General features: G+C 41.7%; 1 protein-coding gene across 1 annotated transcript in view; it reads right to left on the bottom strand.

The window, feature by feature from the left end:
- The window catches only part of UBL3 (ubiquitin like 3), a 62,728-nt gene extending 46,872 nt beyond the window's left edge, over positions 1–15,856 (bottom strand). The window contains exon 1 of the mRNA XM_064172637.1: positions 14,833–15,856. Within this exon, the coding sequence (XP_064028707.1) occupies positions 14,833–14,859 (27 nt within the window). The 5' untranslated portion in view covers positions 14,860–15,856. The remainder of the gene's footprint in view (positions 1–14,832) is intronic.
- Between the last annotated feature and the right edge of the window lie 2,456 nt (positions 15,857–18,312).

Consider the following 18,312-nt stretch of genomic DNA (forward strand, 5'->3'; position numbering starts at 1 on the left):
TTACTTGCATGTCATCTTACATAATGCCAAAGCCTAACCTTCAGTATTTAATTATGTAAGCACAAATTTTCAACCCACTCATATTAATTTCTGCTCTGAGGACATGAAATATCTTGCAAACATTTCAGACCAAATGTCAAGAGAGACCTGTCAAGCTTTAAGCAGTAAGTCTCTTTCTTCTAATCTAATATTAAAAAAAAACACAACCAAAAAAACCCCAAAATCCTACATCTGACTTTCTTTGCAAGACACCATTGTAAAACATTCAGTATATTTAAAACAACACAGCATTTGTTCCTTATGCTCCACAAGCAATTGCACACTTAGGCAAAAGCACATCTTATTTCTGCTGTGGTACTTAGACCATTCAAGTCCAATTTTACACAATGGATTACAAAAAGGATGGACTTTGAAGGACTTCAGACCATTTTCAAAATTAACCCAGGTGTGAAGAAACTTTTGATCTGTTTGGTAACTGGACTGGGTTTGGAGTTAAGTTCTCCCCATAGCATCTTCAGCAGTGCTCTGTCCTGTAGTGCTAGCTGGAAGGGTGTTGATAACACACCAGTGTTTTGGCTACTGCTGAGGAGTGTTTGTACAGCACCAAGGCTGTGCTTTTCCAAAATTCCACTCCCCACACAACAGTAGGCTGAGAGGTGGGCAATATCTTGAGAGGGGATATGGCTGGGCCAGCTGATCCAAACTGATCAAAGGGATGCTACTGCACACCACCAAAAGGAGACTGGCCCCACCCACCTGACATCCACCCTCCAGATATTTGTAGACACTGAGATCCCCTCTCGGTCTTTTCCAGACTAAACAGCCCCAGGTCTCTCAGTCTCTTTACACAGGGGAGATGCTCGAGTCCTACAGTCATCCTCGTAGCTCTCTGTGGATTCTCTCTAACAGATCCCTGTCCCTCTTGAATTGGGGAGCCCAAAATTTGATACATTATTCCAGGTGTGGCTTCACCACGGCAGAGAAGAGGGGGAGAAGAACCTCCCCAGACCTGCTGGACACACTTTTCTTGATGCACCCCAGGATACCACCAGTCCTCTTGGCCACAAGGCACACTGCTGTCCCGTGGAGAACCTGCTGACCACCAGGACTCCAAAGTCTTTCTCCATGAAGCTGCTGTCCAGCAGGGCAGCCCCTGACCTGCACTGATGCCTGTTGTTCTTCCTCCCCAGATGCCCAGGACCCAGGATATTCCATGCCTTTCGACATTAGGTCAGACAGAAAACGTAAAAGACAGAAGTGTGGGAACATTCACTGACAGCATTTGTCCTCCAGAGCAACAGCCTCTGAGGGCGCAGCTGGATGTCACCTGCTGATGGGAAGTAGAGAATTATCATCTTTGTTTCCTCTTACTTCCATACACGGCCTTTGATTTTGTCTTATTAAACTGCTTCTATCCTCACCCACGAGCCTCTTGCTGTATTTTCCTTCTCTCCTGTCCATGTGAGAAAGGGAGCAACAGAATGGCTTTGGTGGGCATCATAGCCCCAGCCAGGGCCAAACCACTGCAGTAACTTACTTTTAAATTTCCTGTGACAACATTATAGCTTCCATTTTCTTCTTTTTAACAGGTTGTGTGCAACAGACTAGGCTGGATCAAGCTTGGCAAAGATCTTCAGTCACTGCACCTACTTCACAACAGGCAGTAGTACACCTACAACTACTCACATTTCCATATAATTGTAGTAATTAGAGGAAGATCTGTTATGCTAAAGGGAGAGAAATGCTGGAAAATGTTCTTTCTACTGCAGTGTTTACAATTGTAGACATTAAAGTTTTCTGTAGGAAATAACAAAGTTGTCAGAACTGTGATTTACTGTAAATTAAAACATTTAATGATTTTAAAGCACTACTTAATAGATACAAGCTGGGAAAAGAAAACCTACTGAAAACCAGCAAGGAAGTGTTGCAAATGAGGGTCTAGAAAGCCCCAAGAGTATAAAGAATTACCTAAACATATACATCCAGTGTTATTTTCAGGCAGTGTAAAGTACTCCCTGCATACAGTGCAGCTGTTCCTCCAGAAGGGAATGAGTCTCCTGTAATTCATTTCATTGCTGTCTGCTCCCTATGTCGATTGTGAACACATTGGCATGTGTGAATGGACTTGAAACACCATGTTTAGGCAACAGAATAAAGTCTCTGAAGCCTTATTGCTTTAGAGCCTGTATTTGGTAGTATAAGCTTTACTTTTGACAGAAGGTGAGATAATGGACACATTTACACAGACACATCTCGGTAACTTTTCCAACCAAAGTGACACACACTTCTTTTGTATTTTTGTTCAGCACCAATGCTGAAAACACAACTAGTAAGGCACGGATTTGGGTATGTTTGTGGCTGGTAGGCAGAGGAAGGATGAGGACGTACTTCATCAGAAATGTTATTATCTGATATACTTGATAAAACCACAAAAAAAGTTCAATAAACAGAATTCAATCAGAGAGAGTACATATGACAAGAGAGAACTATGACTCTTTAACTGGTTTTGCTGCCCATCATTTTTGTATGGCAAATTACTGTCCATAAAACAGCCTGAAGGTTTTGACAGTGCTGTGTTTAGTGCCTGTACCTTTGTCACTGGATGGTTGTGTAATCATGACTTGGCTTCTCCCTGTACTCCTTTCAGCTGCAACTGCTACCCATTTTATGAACTGCTATAGCAGGCCAAAATGCCTTTAACAGAAAGTGAACATCATATTTTCCAGCAACCCAGCAAGAAATGTTTTGAAACAATTCAAAAGATTTCTCTTCCCCATCCTAAGAGCACCATGGACGCTCCATGGTTAGCCAGTACATCTTCCAACACAGCACAAAACAACTGTTGGCTTTACTCCAAAGTTAGAGACAGAACAAAATCACAAGACTATTACATTTTAAGATTCTGAGTAACTGATTTTTGTATAGGAAACTTCAAACTCCCAGAACAAAGAGCTATGATGCTTCCAAGAAACTATCCCTTTTTTTGAATATGCTGCAATCTGATTTTACAGCAAAAACTACATGATAAGAGTTGTACTTGAATAAACAGCATTTTCTGCAGTCTTTCGTATCTTCTGTCTTCTGCAAAACAACATCTAGCAACAGTAAAAAAACCCACAAAGAAAAAAAATCACTTCAAAACTGTAGTAATAGAGGCACTGATTATGTCAATTTAATTCCCTCTTGTCTTCATTTCTATATGCTAGGACTACAAGATGAAACAGAAAATTTGGAGTTTCTTTGTTGTTTCATTGGGTTTTTTTCTTTTGTTTTCTGTTGTTGCCTTTTTTTTTCCCCCAGAAGAGAACAACAAAAGGGAATAAAAATCACCTCCTAACCACATGCTCATTATAAATAAAATTCATAACCTAGGACATTTATTTAAGCGTCAAAGTCAAGGCAGATATGGAGCAACAGAATCAACTGTAAAAGTAAGGAAGCTATTTACCTTCATTCCACCTTATCTGGCATTAGTCAGAACTCTGAATTATTCACTTTGGTGCTAGGCTTTTTTTTCCTTTTTTTTTTCCTCCAACTGAGACTGAAATTTACCAAGCAGCACATTTCCAGATAAAGGCAGTGACTGACAATAATTCTGTACTCTATGGATAGGGCAAACTGACTTTACTACCTTTCATTTCCCAGAAAACCCCAAAAAATCTCACACCAAAAAAAAAAAAACACCACAGAATTTGGAGGGAGATAACTCAAGAATAGAACTAAATCCCCATGTCCTTGAACATCAGAAACTGCTGTGGTGGATTTGTTTTCTCCTCTTGAGTGCATTGTAAATTTAAACTGGTAGCAAGCTGTTTGAAAAGCAGAAACGTGGAAATTGACAGCTATGTTAAGACAACAGTTGATAATAAAGTGGTCAGAATTTCTGTTTCTTTACTGAAGCAAAGATCTTTCAAGAATCAGGTGATAATCAACAACAAAGGCTGAAATAAATACTAACATAGCCCTACAGGGACGGAGGCACCGTCCCTGGGGGTCTTCAAGAAAAGACTGGATGAGGCACTTAGTGCCATGGTCTAGTTGATTGGTTAGGGCTGGGTGATAGGTTGGACTGGATGATCTTGGAGGTCTCTTCCAACCTGGTTGATTCTATGATTCTACAACATCACTGGTATGAACACCAGCTTCCTTTGAAGCATTAGCTTCAAAACTCACTTTTTACAACTTCTTAAATATGATTCTGAGCTTTCCCCAAGTGTTCTTGGCAACATCGATTTATAAATATCTTATTGATTTTTTTGGGTCATTTTTACTCTGTCCAAGTCTTCTGGAATAAAACTTTCACATCAAAGAGTATACTAGCTTAACAGAATTGCTGGTAGTCATGTAGTATGACTACTCTCTACAATCAAGATGGAAAGACACTGAAAATACACCAAAGTAGAATTGACCAGAGAAATGCCAAATTTTAGTCAAATTTGACTAAAATGCACAACATCATTAAAAAAACCACACCCAAACCAACAAAAGCCTACAAGAAAATCTTTATAGTTTTTGCATTTTGTTTCTAACTGAAGTTGAAACTATAAGGTTTCATTCCCTGCAACTTGAGTGCAGAGTTATCTAGTGTAAGAGTACATTTAAGTGAAATAGCATTCTGCAATATTCACATTTTTTTAATAAATAATAACCTCTTCTCTAACTCATTTTCACAAATGAATGGATTTTTATGAAGTGCTCGTTAAGGAGGCTAGTATCACAGGAAAGCTCAAAATGGATTAAGAACTATCGTCCAAGTAAAGTTTAAGCAGCGCAGGAAGGTAAGGCATCAATCCAGACTCTGAACAATGAGGACGTGCTGAATAAGGAAGGGAAAAGCACATTGTTATGGAAGAAGAGACAAATATGCATTTATACCACAGGATGGATAAATATCATTGAACAGTCTTGATCCTGCTATATATGACTGATTTTGTATTCATTTTACAAGTGGTACAGTTCCTTCTTAATAAGGGCTTTCTGTGTACAAAATAAATGATCCATGGTATGCAGACCATGTTCATAGTGGCAAAATATACAAGATAAACTGTGTTTGCTGAAAACCCACAAATCCATACTGAAAAAGACAGTGTCACTTCTAAGCTGAGGTTGTCTATAGATATGTTTTTATACTTTTCATACTCAGCTCATGGAAAGATATAGCTGTGTCTCTAAAGTCTATCCCAATCAAAACATTCCCCACTAAAAATCTTTCCAAGCCCTACCTTTTTCCCTGCAGTAAGCCCAAGAGGCACACATATACTCTAGCATCATTAAGTACCAGCATCAGAGTGACAGAACCTACACTGTAGGTCTCTTCATAGGTATGATTACTCAGGTATCTTCCACCAGAGTAGATATGGGCACAAAGAGCACAGTTTTAAAGGAATGCAAAGGGCATGTAGGAGAAAGCTGAAGAGTCCCATCACCTCAGCTGAGATAAATGATGCAAGTTCAATGCAAAACTCCACGCTTAAACCGTCCTTTTTACAATTAACCTGAAAAATCAGAATCTTTGAGATTTTTGCTAATGAAGAAGCATTAGAGTCATCACCAAACCACTCTGCTGCCCTGTTCTGAGCACCTATGCTTTCTTTCCCTGAATCAACTCTACAGTTTCTTAGTGAGAAAAAAAAATTCAAAAGCAATCATATCCAAGCTAAAATGATTTTGCAAATATCCACTGCCATCTCCACTGCAGTCCTCATCACAACCCCACTTACAGTTCACCCAGTATTGCACCCACCACAGTGCATATTTGAAGCCTCCCAATAATTTTAGACATATGTAAGTTTGAGAAAATAAAATATCCACTTCCAGATTTACATGAATTCCTGACTTTTAGGAAGCTATACTGGTCAGAGGCAACAAGCAAACAGAAATCAAACACAGTTGCAGTTTCTGTTTAATAACACTGCCTAGTCATCTTGACATTAGTTATAAAGATAAGATCCTCAAAACAAGTCAAATTTCTCTGTAACAAGCTGTTCCCTTTGTGCCAGATCTGACATATTGTACCTTAAAATCCTGGTCTTGTGTCTAGACGACTAGAAATACTCACTAGCATATTTTCATTTTTTTTCCACAATAAAAGCTTCACTTCATTTTTACTTGAGCTTGAAGTGATCTAGTATAGAGCTGCTGCTCACAAAATACTTGCCACATATTTAAATGATAAAGGTGGTTTTAAAATCACTTTTTGCAAAACATCTATAGCATGAAGCTATAGATTACAGCACACTTCAGTACAAAAATCTTTGAAGTCAGATTACCCCTATATAACTTTACAGACAATTCTCATCTTCTATATACAGAGTTCATGACTGGAGATACAGTCAACTAGAACAATACCAAGAAATATCACCATGACCTTCATGGTAATATCTCCTTTGGTGTTTTAGTTGCTATTGTGAACACCTATTCCAGTGTCCCAACTATACTAGCCAGAGCAAGGCTGACCTCAGGCAGGACTGTCCAGACTAAGCAACCATCAGCAGATAGCTAGACTGGGCATGGATGCTGCGCTACTTAATATGTGTCCTGCTTAATGTGGGACGTTGCAATTCAACACTTAAAATCCAGAAAATTAATGCAAGGGAAAGCTCAGGAAGTCCTTGTGAGAGAGCGCACACAACCCTATTGAAAGAGCAGTTTAATTATTCTTACAAACACACATCACTTATGCATTTGTAACAGAGATATTGGAAGTTACTAATTTTATGCGTGATTTCATGTTAATTATCACTCAATCATACGGTGTTAGTGAATGGGGATCTGTTCCCCTCACTTAGTATCTTTTACTAAAGCTTTCTGAATGTTTGGGGGGTATTGCCAAAAATTGCTAAACAAATATATGAAGTAAAAATTGCTAAAACATGCAAGTCCAATATACTTTGTTTCCATTAGAGATCAAGAAAACAGCTTCAGAAGTGAGAGGTGAGCTTTCACTACCATAACCACAGGTGCTATGACATGCAACTCATTTGCAGACAAAAAAAAAAATTGTATTCATTCAAAGGCAAAATTACATAAATATTTAGATTTAATATTCCTTATGTGTTGAGCATCAAATGCAACCACAAAACACTACTCCAAGAATTAAATTTGATGTTCATCTTATTGACCACACAAATATATATTACATATATATATATATTTTAATACTGGAACTAGGTACTTCAGGCTCTAAAAGCACACAAAGGCTTCTAGTCAGTCCCTTATAGTATATAAAACATAAACGTGCCTGAAAAATATTAGACAATATTTAATCTTAAAAGAAATACTCAAAAGGACTACTATTTTAGAATTATTTTATAATATTGTAATTTGTAACAACTTCCCTGAGACTTACAAGCACATGCCACATATATGCACATTTAGATTGGCACTAATCTATCTTTAAGCAGAGACTCATAGATTTATACCCCTAGCTACAAAAGACTTCTGAGCAACACTGCATTTCACTGTTTCACCACTATTCCATTATTTCTCTATGTTAAAAAGATACGTCATATTCTGGAGACAGATTAAGTAGTACCATCTAGAATATATGTCACTTATCAGAAACAGATTATGGCGATGTGGATCTCTGCCAGACCACAATGCATTACCATATCATAACTCCACTGAGAAGATACCAACCAATGCTCAAGTATGTGACTTTGTGTTAAATCTAAAAAAGAACAGTATTTCATTGTTCTTTTCAGTCTCTGGAATAAAGTCAGATTTCGTTTCCTTGTGTTTATTTTTCAGCTGATGCTACAGTTTTATCAAGTGCTTGATATTATTTGGTATGCAGCATGAAACAGAAAATCCTGAAAAAACCAAGATTGTCCTTAAAAAGAAAGAAAATAAAACTGAGCTAAACTTTCATTCTCACCCAAACTGCCAGATTCACAGATTAAAATCCAGATCCTCAAATGCAGCTAAAGAGCACACCAGGATAAGACCACCTTTGTTTCTCAGCAGTGGTCCAAGCCATTGACATAAATGAGATTAGCTTGAGCAGTAATCCATACCAGCTCTTAAGAGAAATTGAAACAGTGACAGCAGGTGGACACCAACACAAACATCTCCAGATTGCATCTCTGCACTGTTGAACATGAAGTGCCATTTTGGTACCTACATTTCAGTAAGACACGGATATATTTTTTCACAGTAGAACAAACTTTGGTAGAAGTAGGGCAGAACTTCTGTTTTCACTTGATTAATTCATATGGGATACATAAAACTCAAGGAGTTTCTTCCTTGTTTCTGTCTCCATAACAACAGTATCATGGAACAAAGTCTTGGCTAAACTCTGCTGCAAACTTTCCATTTAACTTGAAACTGAATCTCCCAAATAAGTAAAAAAAAAACCCAAACCAAACAACACACACACAAAGTCAAACTCACAAAAAAAGAAACTACCCAAAAATGCAAGACTGATGGCAGCGTCACATTTGTGTAATCTGCCAAATCTCCATTTTAAACAACATTTCTATCTGTGGGAAGTACACACTACATTTTCAAAGGTCATATTTTAACACCTTGACTCTTAATAGGAATCGAGCCTCCCATCGCTGTGGATGGTTTACAAGCAGCAAATTTATCATCCGTCATGGAGCTAAACACAATCCCAATCAGTGACCACAAAATACACCAGATTTCCACACACACATGAGTACTCAGCTGCAACAACACTTAAGTATTTCTGCAGAACTGTATTTTTGAGGCCCAGTAGACCTGTAAGAAGGCATTAACTTTTTATTTGTTACTCTCAAAAATAAAGACACCTCCTAAATATTTTTCTCTAAGTTCTTAGAAAACCTGATAGCAACTTTTCTCCCACATACACTTTCAGATATATTTAAAACTCCAGCAAACATGGTATTGGACTCTATACTGCTATTTTCAGAACTCAAACTGTCTCAGCAAGTTTGTTTGGTTTTTGTTGTTTTTTTTTAATTCTTGCAGGGTGTTGATTCTTCCATCTTTTCTTCCCTCACTATCTCTTCACCAGCATTGTCTGCAACAGTTAGTTTTACAGCTGTGAATTTTAATTTGTCTGGAGGTAGACCAAGTGAAAAGTATTCCAGTTGCTGCTTTAAAATAACAGGTGTCAAAAATTAAGGCTGTACTTCCAAAAGAATTTACAGGGTAGTTTTTAACAACAGCTGCATTTCAAAAGACAGACCTCTAAATTATCATTTAAAACTGATGAAAAGCTGGGATCTCAGAGTTTAGATTTGACGTGAGAACAATGACATCCAAATTTCTCATTGACAGTCTGTTCATTTTCAATAGCTTCTACAATGAAAGCTCTGCACTCAGTCATATCCCTTTAATAACAATGGGGAGCTGAAGTCTATGCATCCAAAATTGTGGCATGGAAGGCTTGCTGCTTCAGTAGGCTCAATTAATTGCTGTACAACCAGACTTAACATGGAAAAGAGTATTGATCAACAGCTCTGCCTTTCACCATAGTTAGAAGGAGAAATAACTAGGTGGATCCAGTACTGTACAAAAAGAAGGTTGAAAATAAGATGTACTATCTCTCTCATATAAAACCACAAGAATGATTAGTCACATTCCAGATATTTCTGGATTCCTGCAAGCTAGAGTAGCACTCACAGGCTGAGTCAGAACTGAGCTCTTCATTCTCTGCTCATTATTGCATAAGCATATATACAGAGGCACAACCAGAAGTTTACTTTCTGACTTTTACTGAGAAACAAAGATGACTGAACAGGAATACAAAAGTAGTAAACCTCACTTACTGCATATGCCATGACCATGGCTTTCAGCATTCACAGATGTTGCATTTAGGAAGAACTCAGTTAAAAAACAAAACAAAACAAAACAAAAACAAAATCAAAATCAAAAGAACCACGAAAACCAGACAGAAAAACATGCTCTTAGTCATTTTGTTTGCAATACCATAAAAGCACTGCTTACCAAGTCTGCTGCAAGGACCACATTCAGGCAGGCTAGTTTTCTACTGCAGCCTTAAGCCAAGCCAAGGAAGATAGCTATGGGTCTTGAATGAGCCAAAAGTTAAGTTTAGATATGCACGAACAGCATTCCCAAGCTCCAAGGTGAAATACAGATTACCTGTACTTGACGTTTTCCCTAATTCCACAACCAAGAGCTGTAACTTGTGCCCATTCAGGTTCTGGTTGAGCTGTTCATTTCCCACAGATGATGCCTGGCAATTTTTAACAGTCAGAATTCAACGTTCCTGCTGCAGAGGTGATCATTTTGATAGACTGAGATACTCAGCATTCCTTTTATTTTTGCTTTGTCTCTTAGCCCTGCTGAAACCTGCTAGCAGCTACTGATGGCTTTCCAGCATTCCCAACAAGGGAGGAGCTAAATGTCCTTCAAGTACACATCTCCTCTAGTATTACAAGGAGCTAGACAACAAAAGTAGAGAGAAACGATTCAGGTAACAACAACGAGGGTGGGTGGCAGGAAGGAAGAGACAGTTTACACTGCCAGCCTACGTTTCTATCTGAAGTATAGTGCTGTACCAAGGCTCAGCATAAATATCAGTCATTATCTCATCCACAGCTTACAGCTGTTCATCTCCAAAGAAAATAAGATTAAGGACATGCAAACAGTGTTTAAAAGTATTGTTTAATGTGTTAGAATGCTGAGGAATTTCCACGACAGTGTTATACATAAGGACAGTCATTAGTAAGATATTTCCTTTTGATTGTTAGATAAATAGATTAGACATTTTTAAAATATGTGGAAGAAAAAAGGTGGGCGGATGAGGGAAACCATAAACACAAATTATTTGAAGTATACCCAAATGTATACATTCAATAACTTTGGCATGTTTATCCCTGGCCACTGCTGCAGATAAAGAAACGGGTTCTTCATCTTTACACATGAGACTTTGATATGCTACAAAAGCTTGCTCAGTATTTGGAGTGTCGGTTACATATCCACCCTTCTCCCCTGTTAACCTCCATTAATGTGTACTTAAAAGGAAGTCCTTGTATACATTAAGCTATTTATCACCATTCTATACTAAATTTTCCAAAGAAGAACACAGGCATATACACATGTCCATTAGAGATGCTGACACCAACACAACATGAACTGAGCAGGGTTTCTACTTGTTCATCATCTTCTACCCTATTGCCTCAATCTAACACTGTCCATATATATATATATATATCAGTGTTTGAGACCACAGACTCCATCTTTGTTCACGTCTGCAAATGTCCCACACCAAAAATTCTGCTTTTTAAAAAACAATTTCTTCCACACTGCCTACATCTCTTAAATATAGCATATGGATTCAGTAGCTGTACATAATAATTGAATGATTTTCAAGTGTTTGATAGATTTCAGTTTTCTGCTGTCTATTAAACGCAGAAGACACCCAAACAAACAAAACCATCATGGGCCAAAACCAGCATTCTCCATTTCCACTCAGAAAAATAATCTGATATCCTAGAAGGCATGCAAAGAACTGCCTAGGAAGAAGGTAGTGGCAGAGCCTTTTTCTATCTACACAGAACACACCAAGACAGGGACAGTGGACACAGTTTACAATTTTCAGTGATACATGTCCCTTACTCAATGTCTTAGATCTCTGAATCCAGGGGCACACAGAATACAAGAGTCAGCTGACCAGACTCTTTTGATAACTTCATTGAAACAAAGGGGATTGTTTTACCAACTTCTGGACTAAGCACAGGCTTTTATGAGCTTGTTTTAAAATAGTCAGTTACAGCTACCACACCAATTCCATTTGGTCCATTCAAAAAAACACTGTGATTTACTTCACAAGTCCATAAACTATCTCATGCCTCCTCGTTATTACAAAACAAATACAACTTACAAACAGCCCTGCAATTCGCAAACCTTAGCTGCTACCAAATGACAAAACTGATAAATTACCCAATTACATTACTGAACATCTTCAGAAATGTCCTCTTGCCACTACAACCATCAGTACTTATGTGAAAAAATAAATAAAATTAGGCTCTACATAAGTAGCAGTTTTCAAGCACAATCCCACACATGCCTAGTCGTCATTAAGTTAATGAAGCTACTCAAGTAGAGAAGGCAAAATTAGCAGGTTTCATTCCAGAAGAGGAGTTTTAACCTGTAAGCAGCACACATTACCTAGGAATAATGCGCCACAAACTTGAAATACCCAGAATGTGGTGTGTCACTGTACAATTTATTAATGGAATGTAAATGATAAAGTACTGTGTTAAATAATTAAGATGCAATGCCTAAATGTTTAGCTGGTAAATTTTGCTGTAATTCTGGAAAGCAATCAACTAAATGTCAGAGACAAGGAAGCTAGATCAAATTATGCCTACATACAAGTACAAAGATCACTAAAGATTTGAAATTTTACTATGAATTTATGTATAGCAGATCCTTCTCAAAGGTGGGACAGGAAGACAAATTAACACATTTTAAGTAGCAGCAATTATAACCGTTTTATGATGATGAAAGGGTTAGTTCATGAATCTCACATAAACAGTTTGAAACATAATTATTATAACACTTAAGTAATTCACAGCAGATTTACTAAAGTGTGATGGAGTCTTCGAACATGACACGCCATCACACTGATGCCAACTCCTACGGGAATGGAAAATCATTTTTTGTAAATGCAAATTGCACAGTGGGTGGATAAGAGAAATGCAAACTGCAAAATCCTACACTAAATAAAAACATATATATAAAAAAGGTGACAGCCTAGTAAGTGCTCCTCTTTAAAAAGCCATCAAAAAAACCAATCCCGTTTTCTTTCCTGAATAGCCTCCTTTGAAATAAGGAGGACAGTGTCGAAAGGAGACTCAAAATGAGTTCTCAAGTGCTCTTCTTACAAAGCAATGTTTATTATCTGTGTTTACATTTCTACAACACACTTGAAACTTTTAGAAAGAAATTGCAGCTGATAATGTAGAAACTCAACAGAACTATTCTAAGAGACTAAAATACATCTATTTACCCAGGTCAATACTAGCAACATTGGTAACATCTTCATTAAAATGTTTTTGTAATGACTCAGTATTTAAACACTGTGTATAACAAGCTCCTTCCGATCTCAAGAAACAAGAGCATCACTAGGCCTCGTTATCCCTGTCAGCGGTATTCTCCTTACATCATAACAATAGAAGGAAACAGTTTTCATAGAATTAAAATAGTATTTTACCCATCTTAAAATGTGTATGTTTCGCATGAAGTGTCAAATGTTACAAGCCTACTGGCAGCATCATGCTCCCCTGGCAGGCAGAACCCAGCAGTGTGGAGGTGGCAGTGCACTCTGCCCAAGGTGAGGGGGAAGAAGAGTGCTTCGTGCTACCCTCAAGGGACTCCTCCAGGCAATTTATAAAGCGGCACTAAGAGATTTGCATCTAACCCTCCACAGCTCAGGCGAGGACTTCTGTGATATAATACTCGTCAGACACGTGCAAGTGATAAGGGCTTCAGACTACTCCAACAGACATATCCTAAAAAGAAATACACGAAAACTGATAGTTGAAAGGGTTTAAAGTCAGATGTATCTCACTTCCTCTCCAGGGGGCAAATTTTACTTATACTATTCGAGAAAGATGAAGGGAGGGAAAAAAATCCACAGCTGCATGTGATAATCCTCTAGGATCTTATTGTTCCTGCTTTTTGTGCAGAATTCCCTCGTTTCAACTGCAGTACAAAAGCCGTGAAAAAAACGCTGAAAGCAAGCACCTAAAGGATACTATTACTTCAATAGCCTTTTTGTCATACATATGCACTATTAATTGTAATATTGATGGCTGAACCAAAGTCTACTCGGCTTTAAGGCTATCACTACCGGTTTTACTCTAATACAGAACTTCATCTTGAAAGAAAAAAAAATGCATGGACCAGTTTGCTGCTTGAAGAATGAAAGAACCTTTAAATACGAACAGATACAGGAAGATATACGAAAATATTCTGCTGTAAGAACAAAGAACTAACACACCAAACTGCAGCCACAACTCCCTCCCCCTCCAAGTTAAGTGATTTATGGAAATACATACAAATGGGGAAAGTCGTGCTGGACAGAACGACTATCTAGCAGACCTGCTTCACCCTCCCTCCTCATGCCTTGCTATAACTTCCTATTTTAAATGTGCGGCAGACGAGTATCCAGCCCAGGCTGAAGTACAGTCCGCCATAAGAAGTACAAGGAGTGCCCTTGAAAAATCTCCAGATTGCAGCTAGTGCACAAAAGACCTCGCTATGTAAATAAATGCATGAGAATTTCTCTCTCGCTCTTGATCCGTGAGCAAGTGATGAGATTAACTTCCCATCAACATGGGAAGACAAAGCATCGGTAAGAAACAAGCGAAGTTTTAGAGAAGGAAGAAGACTGAGACTAATTTCAGCTGGTTCAGGAAGGAGAAAAGAGAGAAATTGGTCGCTTAAACCATTCTGAATGTTACACTTCTCCTTTCTCTTCCCCCCTCCAAAATATCGGGCAGAGCTGAAGAGCAGTTGCTATACAAAATAATGCAGAGCAGTCAGATATTAACTGCAACGGCAACAGAAAGCAGACATCCCCCCCATGCCTTGCTACACAGAAGGCGACGCTGCAGATTTCCCACGTAGCTACTACCAAAAGCGAAGCAGAACCAGCACTCTGGTTTTGTGCGGGGTAGGGCGGTATGAACTGGGAACTTTCTGTTCCCTAAACATGTAACCATGACTTTTTTTTTCCCCCTCGTTGGTTTTTTTTTTTTTTTGTCCCCCACTTCCCCCCCCCCCCCCCCCCCCCCCCTTTTCCATCTTCTCTGGCAAAACAGGTCGAAGTAAACGTTAAACATAATACTTTCAAATAAGGAGTACACTACTTACCATATCAGCTGGAACGCTGCTGGACATCTTGATGTTACCCTAAATGGCTTAAAATCAACTTAAAATTTTAAAAAGCAGCACCAAGAAGAGCCCGACGGAGATTTTCACGAAGCAAAACCAGTGTCAAGTGTCCAAGGCAGTAACTTCCACGTTTCCCAGGAAAAAGAGGTGCCCGATGTGCAGCGGAAGACGGCCGGCCGAGGAGGAAAATATCCAGGGACAAGCGGTGCCGAGGCTGTACCAGAGGAGCCAGCGGGAGACCAGAGATGGCAGCAGATCCCTGTCAGCAGCGGCGGCAGCAGCAGCAGCACCAGCGGTGCCAGGTAGACCAGGCAGGACTACACCGCCACATGAGCTGCGTGCGGGCTTTTCCCCCCTCTCTCCCTCTTCCTTCTCTCCAAGTCTTTACAAATGACGAGGGGATGATTCACGGGATAATGGTGCGTCCAAGTCACCTCCTCAGTCAGCGCAGGCGACCCGGTCGCGCAGGCAGGCAGAACCTCGGTCCTGCCCTCGGCGGCGGGGCAGGAAGACGGGAGGGCCGGGGTGGGCCCGCAGCCGGAGGGCAGGACGCCGGGCTTCGGATTCCCTCTAGGCGGTATGCGACATTCAACAGGGTCCGGCAGGGCGACGTGCCGGGGAGAGCTGCCTGAGGGATGGCCGGAGGGGAAAGCCCTCCCCCGTGGCACTCTGGCAGCGACAGCACTCGTCGGGGACCGGGGGGCGTTCAACGGCGGACGCCTCCCGCAGCCTCAGGTCTCCGTTCGCATCGCCGCCGCCTGTTCAGCGCGCCCGCCCTCCCTCGCCTCGTCGTCCGGCGGCTCCGGGCGCCCCACCTCCCCGCAAGCCGCGCTGCTTCGCTCCGCTGCGAGCCGGAGCTGCCAGTCCTCAACGCGATCCTCGCCCGCAGCCGACCCCTGTCATCTTCGGCTCAAGCCAACATGGCGTCTGCCGAGCCGAGAAAGGGGACACGGCAGGGGAGAGACGGACCCCCGCCTCCGCCTCCCCCGCTCCGCCGCGTCACGCACCAGCACCCCGCGCGGCACCATGGGGCTTGTAGGCTGCCGAGGCGAGCGGGGCGGCGCCTGCCCGGTCCCGCCGCGCTGCGCTGCGCCGCGCCGCAGCCCCGCCCCGCTCCTCAGCAACGGTTGCTAGGGTGGGAAGCGGCACACCTTAATGCGGGTTTCCCTCCGCCGGGCTCTGGGGGCTCTCCTTTTCCCCGGGGCCCCTCGTGCCGCCCCGCATGCACCTTGCCGTGACTTGGGCGCAGCATGGGGTCCCCGGGGCACCCCGGGGTCTGGCCCCCGATTCCCCGCCGTGGGAGCAGGGAACCCCGCGCCGCCACCTGGGCAAATACCGCACAAGGTGGCGTTTCACCAAGGACGTCTGGGGCTTCCTGTGGAGCCCCTTCTCCTTGCGCCGCGTTCCCAGCACACAAGCCTCTGCTGTACACTGGGGCAGCTTCCAACAAAGAGAAAAACCCCAAAAAGCTCCGTTTTTATGTTACCCTTTTACTTCACTTGTGCCTAGCTTGGCACGTCCAGGCCTGCACACCATTTCTCTCTATTTCTCATTTCTTACATTCTTTTCTAGCATTTGAAATACTGAGGTTCTTGTTTGGTGTTTTTTTAGTGGTTTTTCCTTTTAAATGTAACGTTATTCTGAAATGTCCAGCTTTATTGAAGAAAGCTCCTGTAAGATTCACAGTGAACATTGCAGAACCACAGAATTGTTTCAATAGGAAAAGATGTTTTTAAGATCATCAAGTCATTATAACTTTCACACACACAGTATCACAGTATCACCGAGGCTGGAAGAGACCTCACAGATCATCAAGTCCAACCCTTTACCACAGAGCTCAAGGCTAGACCATGGCACCAAGTGCCACGTCCAATCCTGCCTTGAACAGCTCCAGGGACGGCGACTCCACCACCTCCCCGGGCAGCCCATTCCAGTGTCCAATGACTCTCTCAGTGAAGAACTTTCTCCTCACCTCCAGCCTAAATTTCCCCTGGCATAGCTTGAGGCTGTGTCCTCTTGTTCTGGTGCTGGCCACCTGAGAGAAGAGAGCAACCTCCTCCTGGCCACAACCACCCCTCAGGTAGTTGTAGACAGCAATAAGGTCACCCCTGAGCCTCCTCTTCTCCAGGCTAACCAATCCCAGCTCCCTCAGCCTCTCCTCGTAGGGCTGTGCTCAAGGTCTCTCACCAGCCTCGTCGCCCTTCTCTGGACACGCTTAAGCATCTCAATGTCCCTCCTAAACTGGGGGCCCAGAACTGAACACAGTACTCAAGGTGTGGTCTAAGCAGTGCAGAGTACAGGGGCAGAATGACCTTCCTGCTCCTGCTGACCACACCATTCCTGATGCAGGCCAGGATGCCACTGGCTCTCTTGGCCACCTGGGCACACTGCTGGCTTCCAACTTGGAAGCATCTGGAGTAAGAGCACTTAGCATATAAAATGCTCCTTTCAGAAGTCATCCCACTCCCTGGACAGCTTCACGTTTGTTATGGATCCATGCTGTCTGAAATGGTGTGTTGTAGTGGGTATTTCATTCCTTATTCCAGGCTGCTCCCAGATACCAGCATTAAACAAAAAAAGACTGGGCCTGGTGAAAAATGTATCCCACCTCAAAGCCACCAGAAAACCCTACCAAAAAATCTGCTGAAGAAATGTGTAGGCCTTTTGAGAGGAAATGTGTAGAAACACAGTCATATGCTCATACTGTAAAACTGTCCAAGGGAAAAAAAAAAGAAGAAGAAGAAAGAAAATCAGCCAGATGGAGTTTGTGACAGATGCAGCCTGGTTCCTTCAGGGACAGATCCCCTGTAAAACCACAGGAAATTAAGACAAGAGTTGTTCCCTTTAATAGTAAAAGTTCAAGGCTGCCTTTCCTCTTTAAGACTTGCAAAGGCAATCCCTGGCATGACACTGGCCCTTGCAGAGGTTATAATTCTTTTCTTAATATTCTGTTCCAAAATAGCACAAAGCTACTGGCTTTAGAAGACAGATCTGACAGCAAGCAGCCATGCCTGATGCCTGGGAGAAGAGTTGGGGGCCAGGAGAAGTGGCCCCCCACACACATGGCCTCCATGAGGATCTTGTGCTGTCACATGTTGTGTGACTATAGGCACATCACTCTCTCCTTTGTCAGATTGGTTTGCTTAGATGGTACACTTCTGGGGGAGGCAGTGATCGAGCTATGTCTCACAGGAGGACAGACTGAGAGCTAGGGCTGTTTGGCTTAGCAACATGACTGGGTGGCCAAGAAGGCCAAACAGCACCCTGACCTGCATCAGGAATAGTGTAGCCAGCAGACTAGAGGGGTGATTGTACTCTGCACTGGTGGGGCCACATCTTCAGTGCTGCATTCAGTTTTGGACACCAAAGTATAAGAGACACTGGGCTGCTGGAGTCAGTCCAGAGAAGGGCAACAAAGCTGCTCAAGTGTCTTAAGTCTTATGAGGAGCAGCTGAGAGA

This window comes from Pogoniulus pusillus, chromosome 3, assembly GCF_015220805.1.
Source record: "Pogoniulus pusillus isolate bPogPus1 chromosome 3, bPogPus1.pri, whole genome shotgun sequence".
NCBI classification, from domain to species: domain Eukaryota; kingdom Metazoa; phylum Chordata; class Aves; order Piciformes; family Lybiidae; genus Pogoniulus; species Pogoniulus pusillus.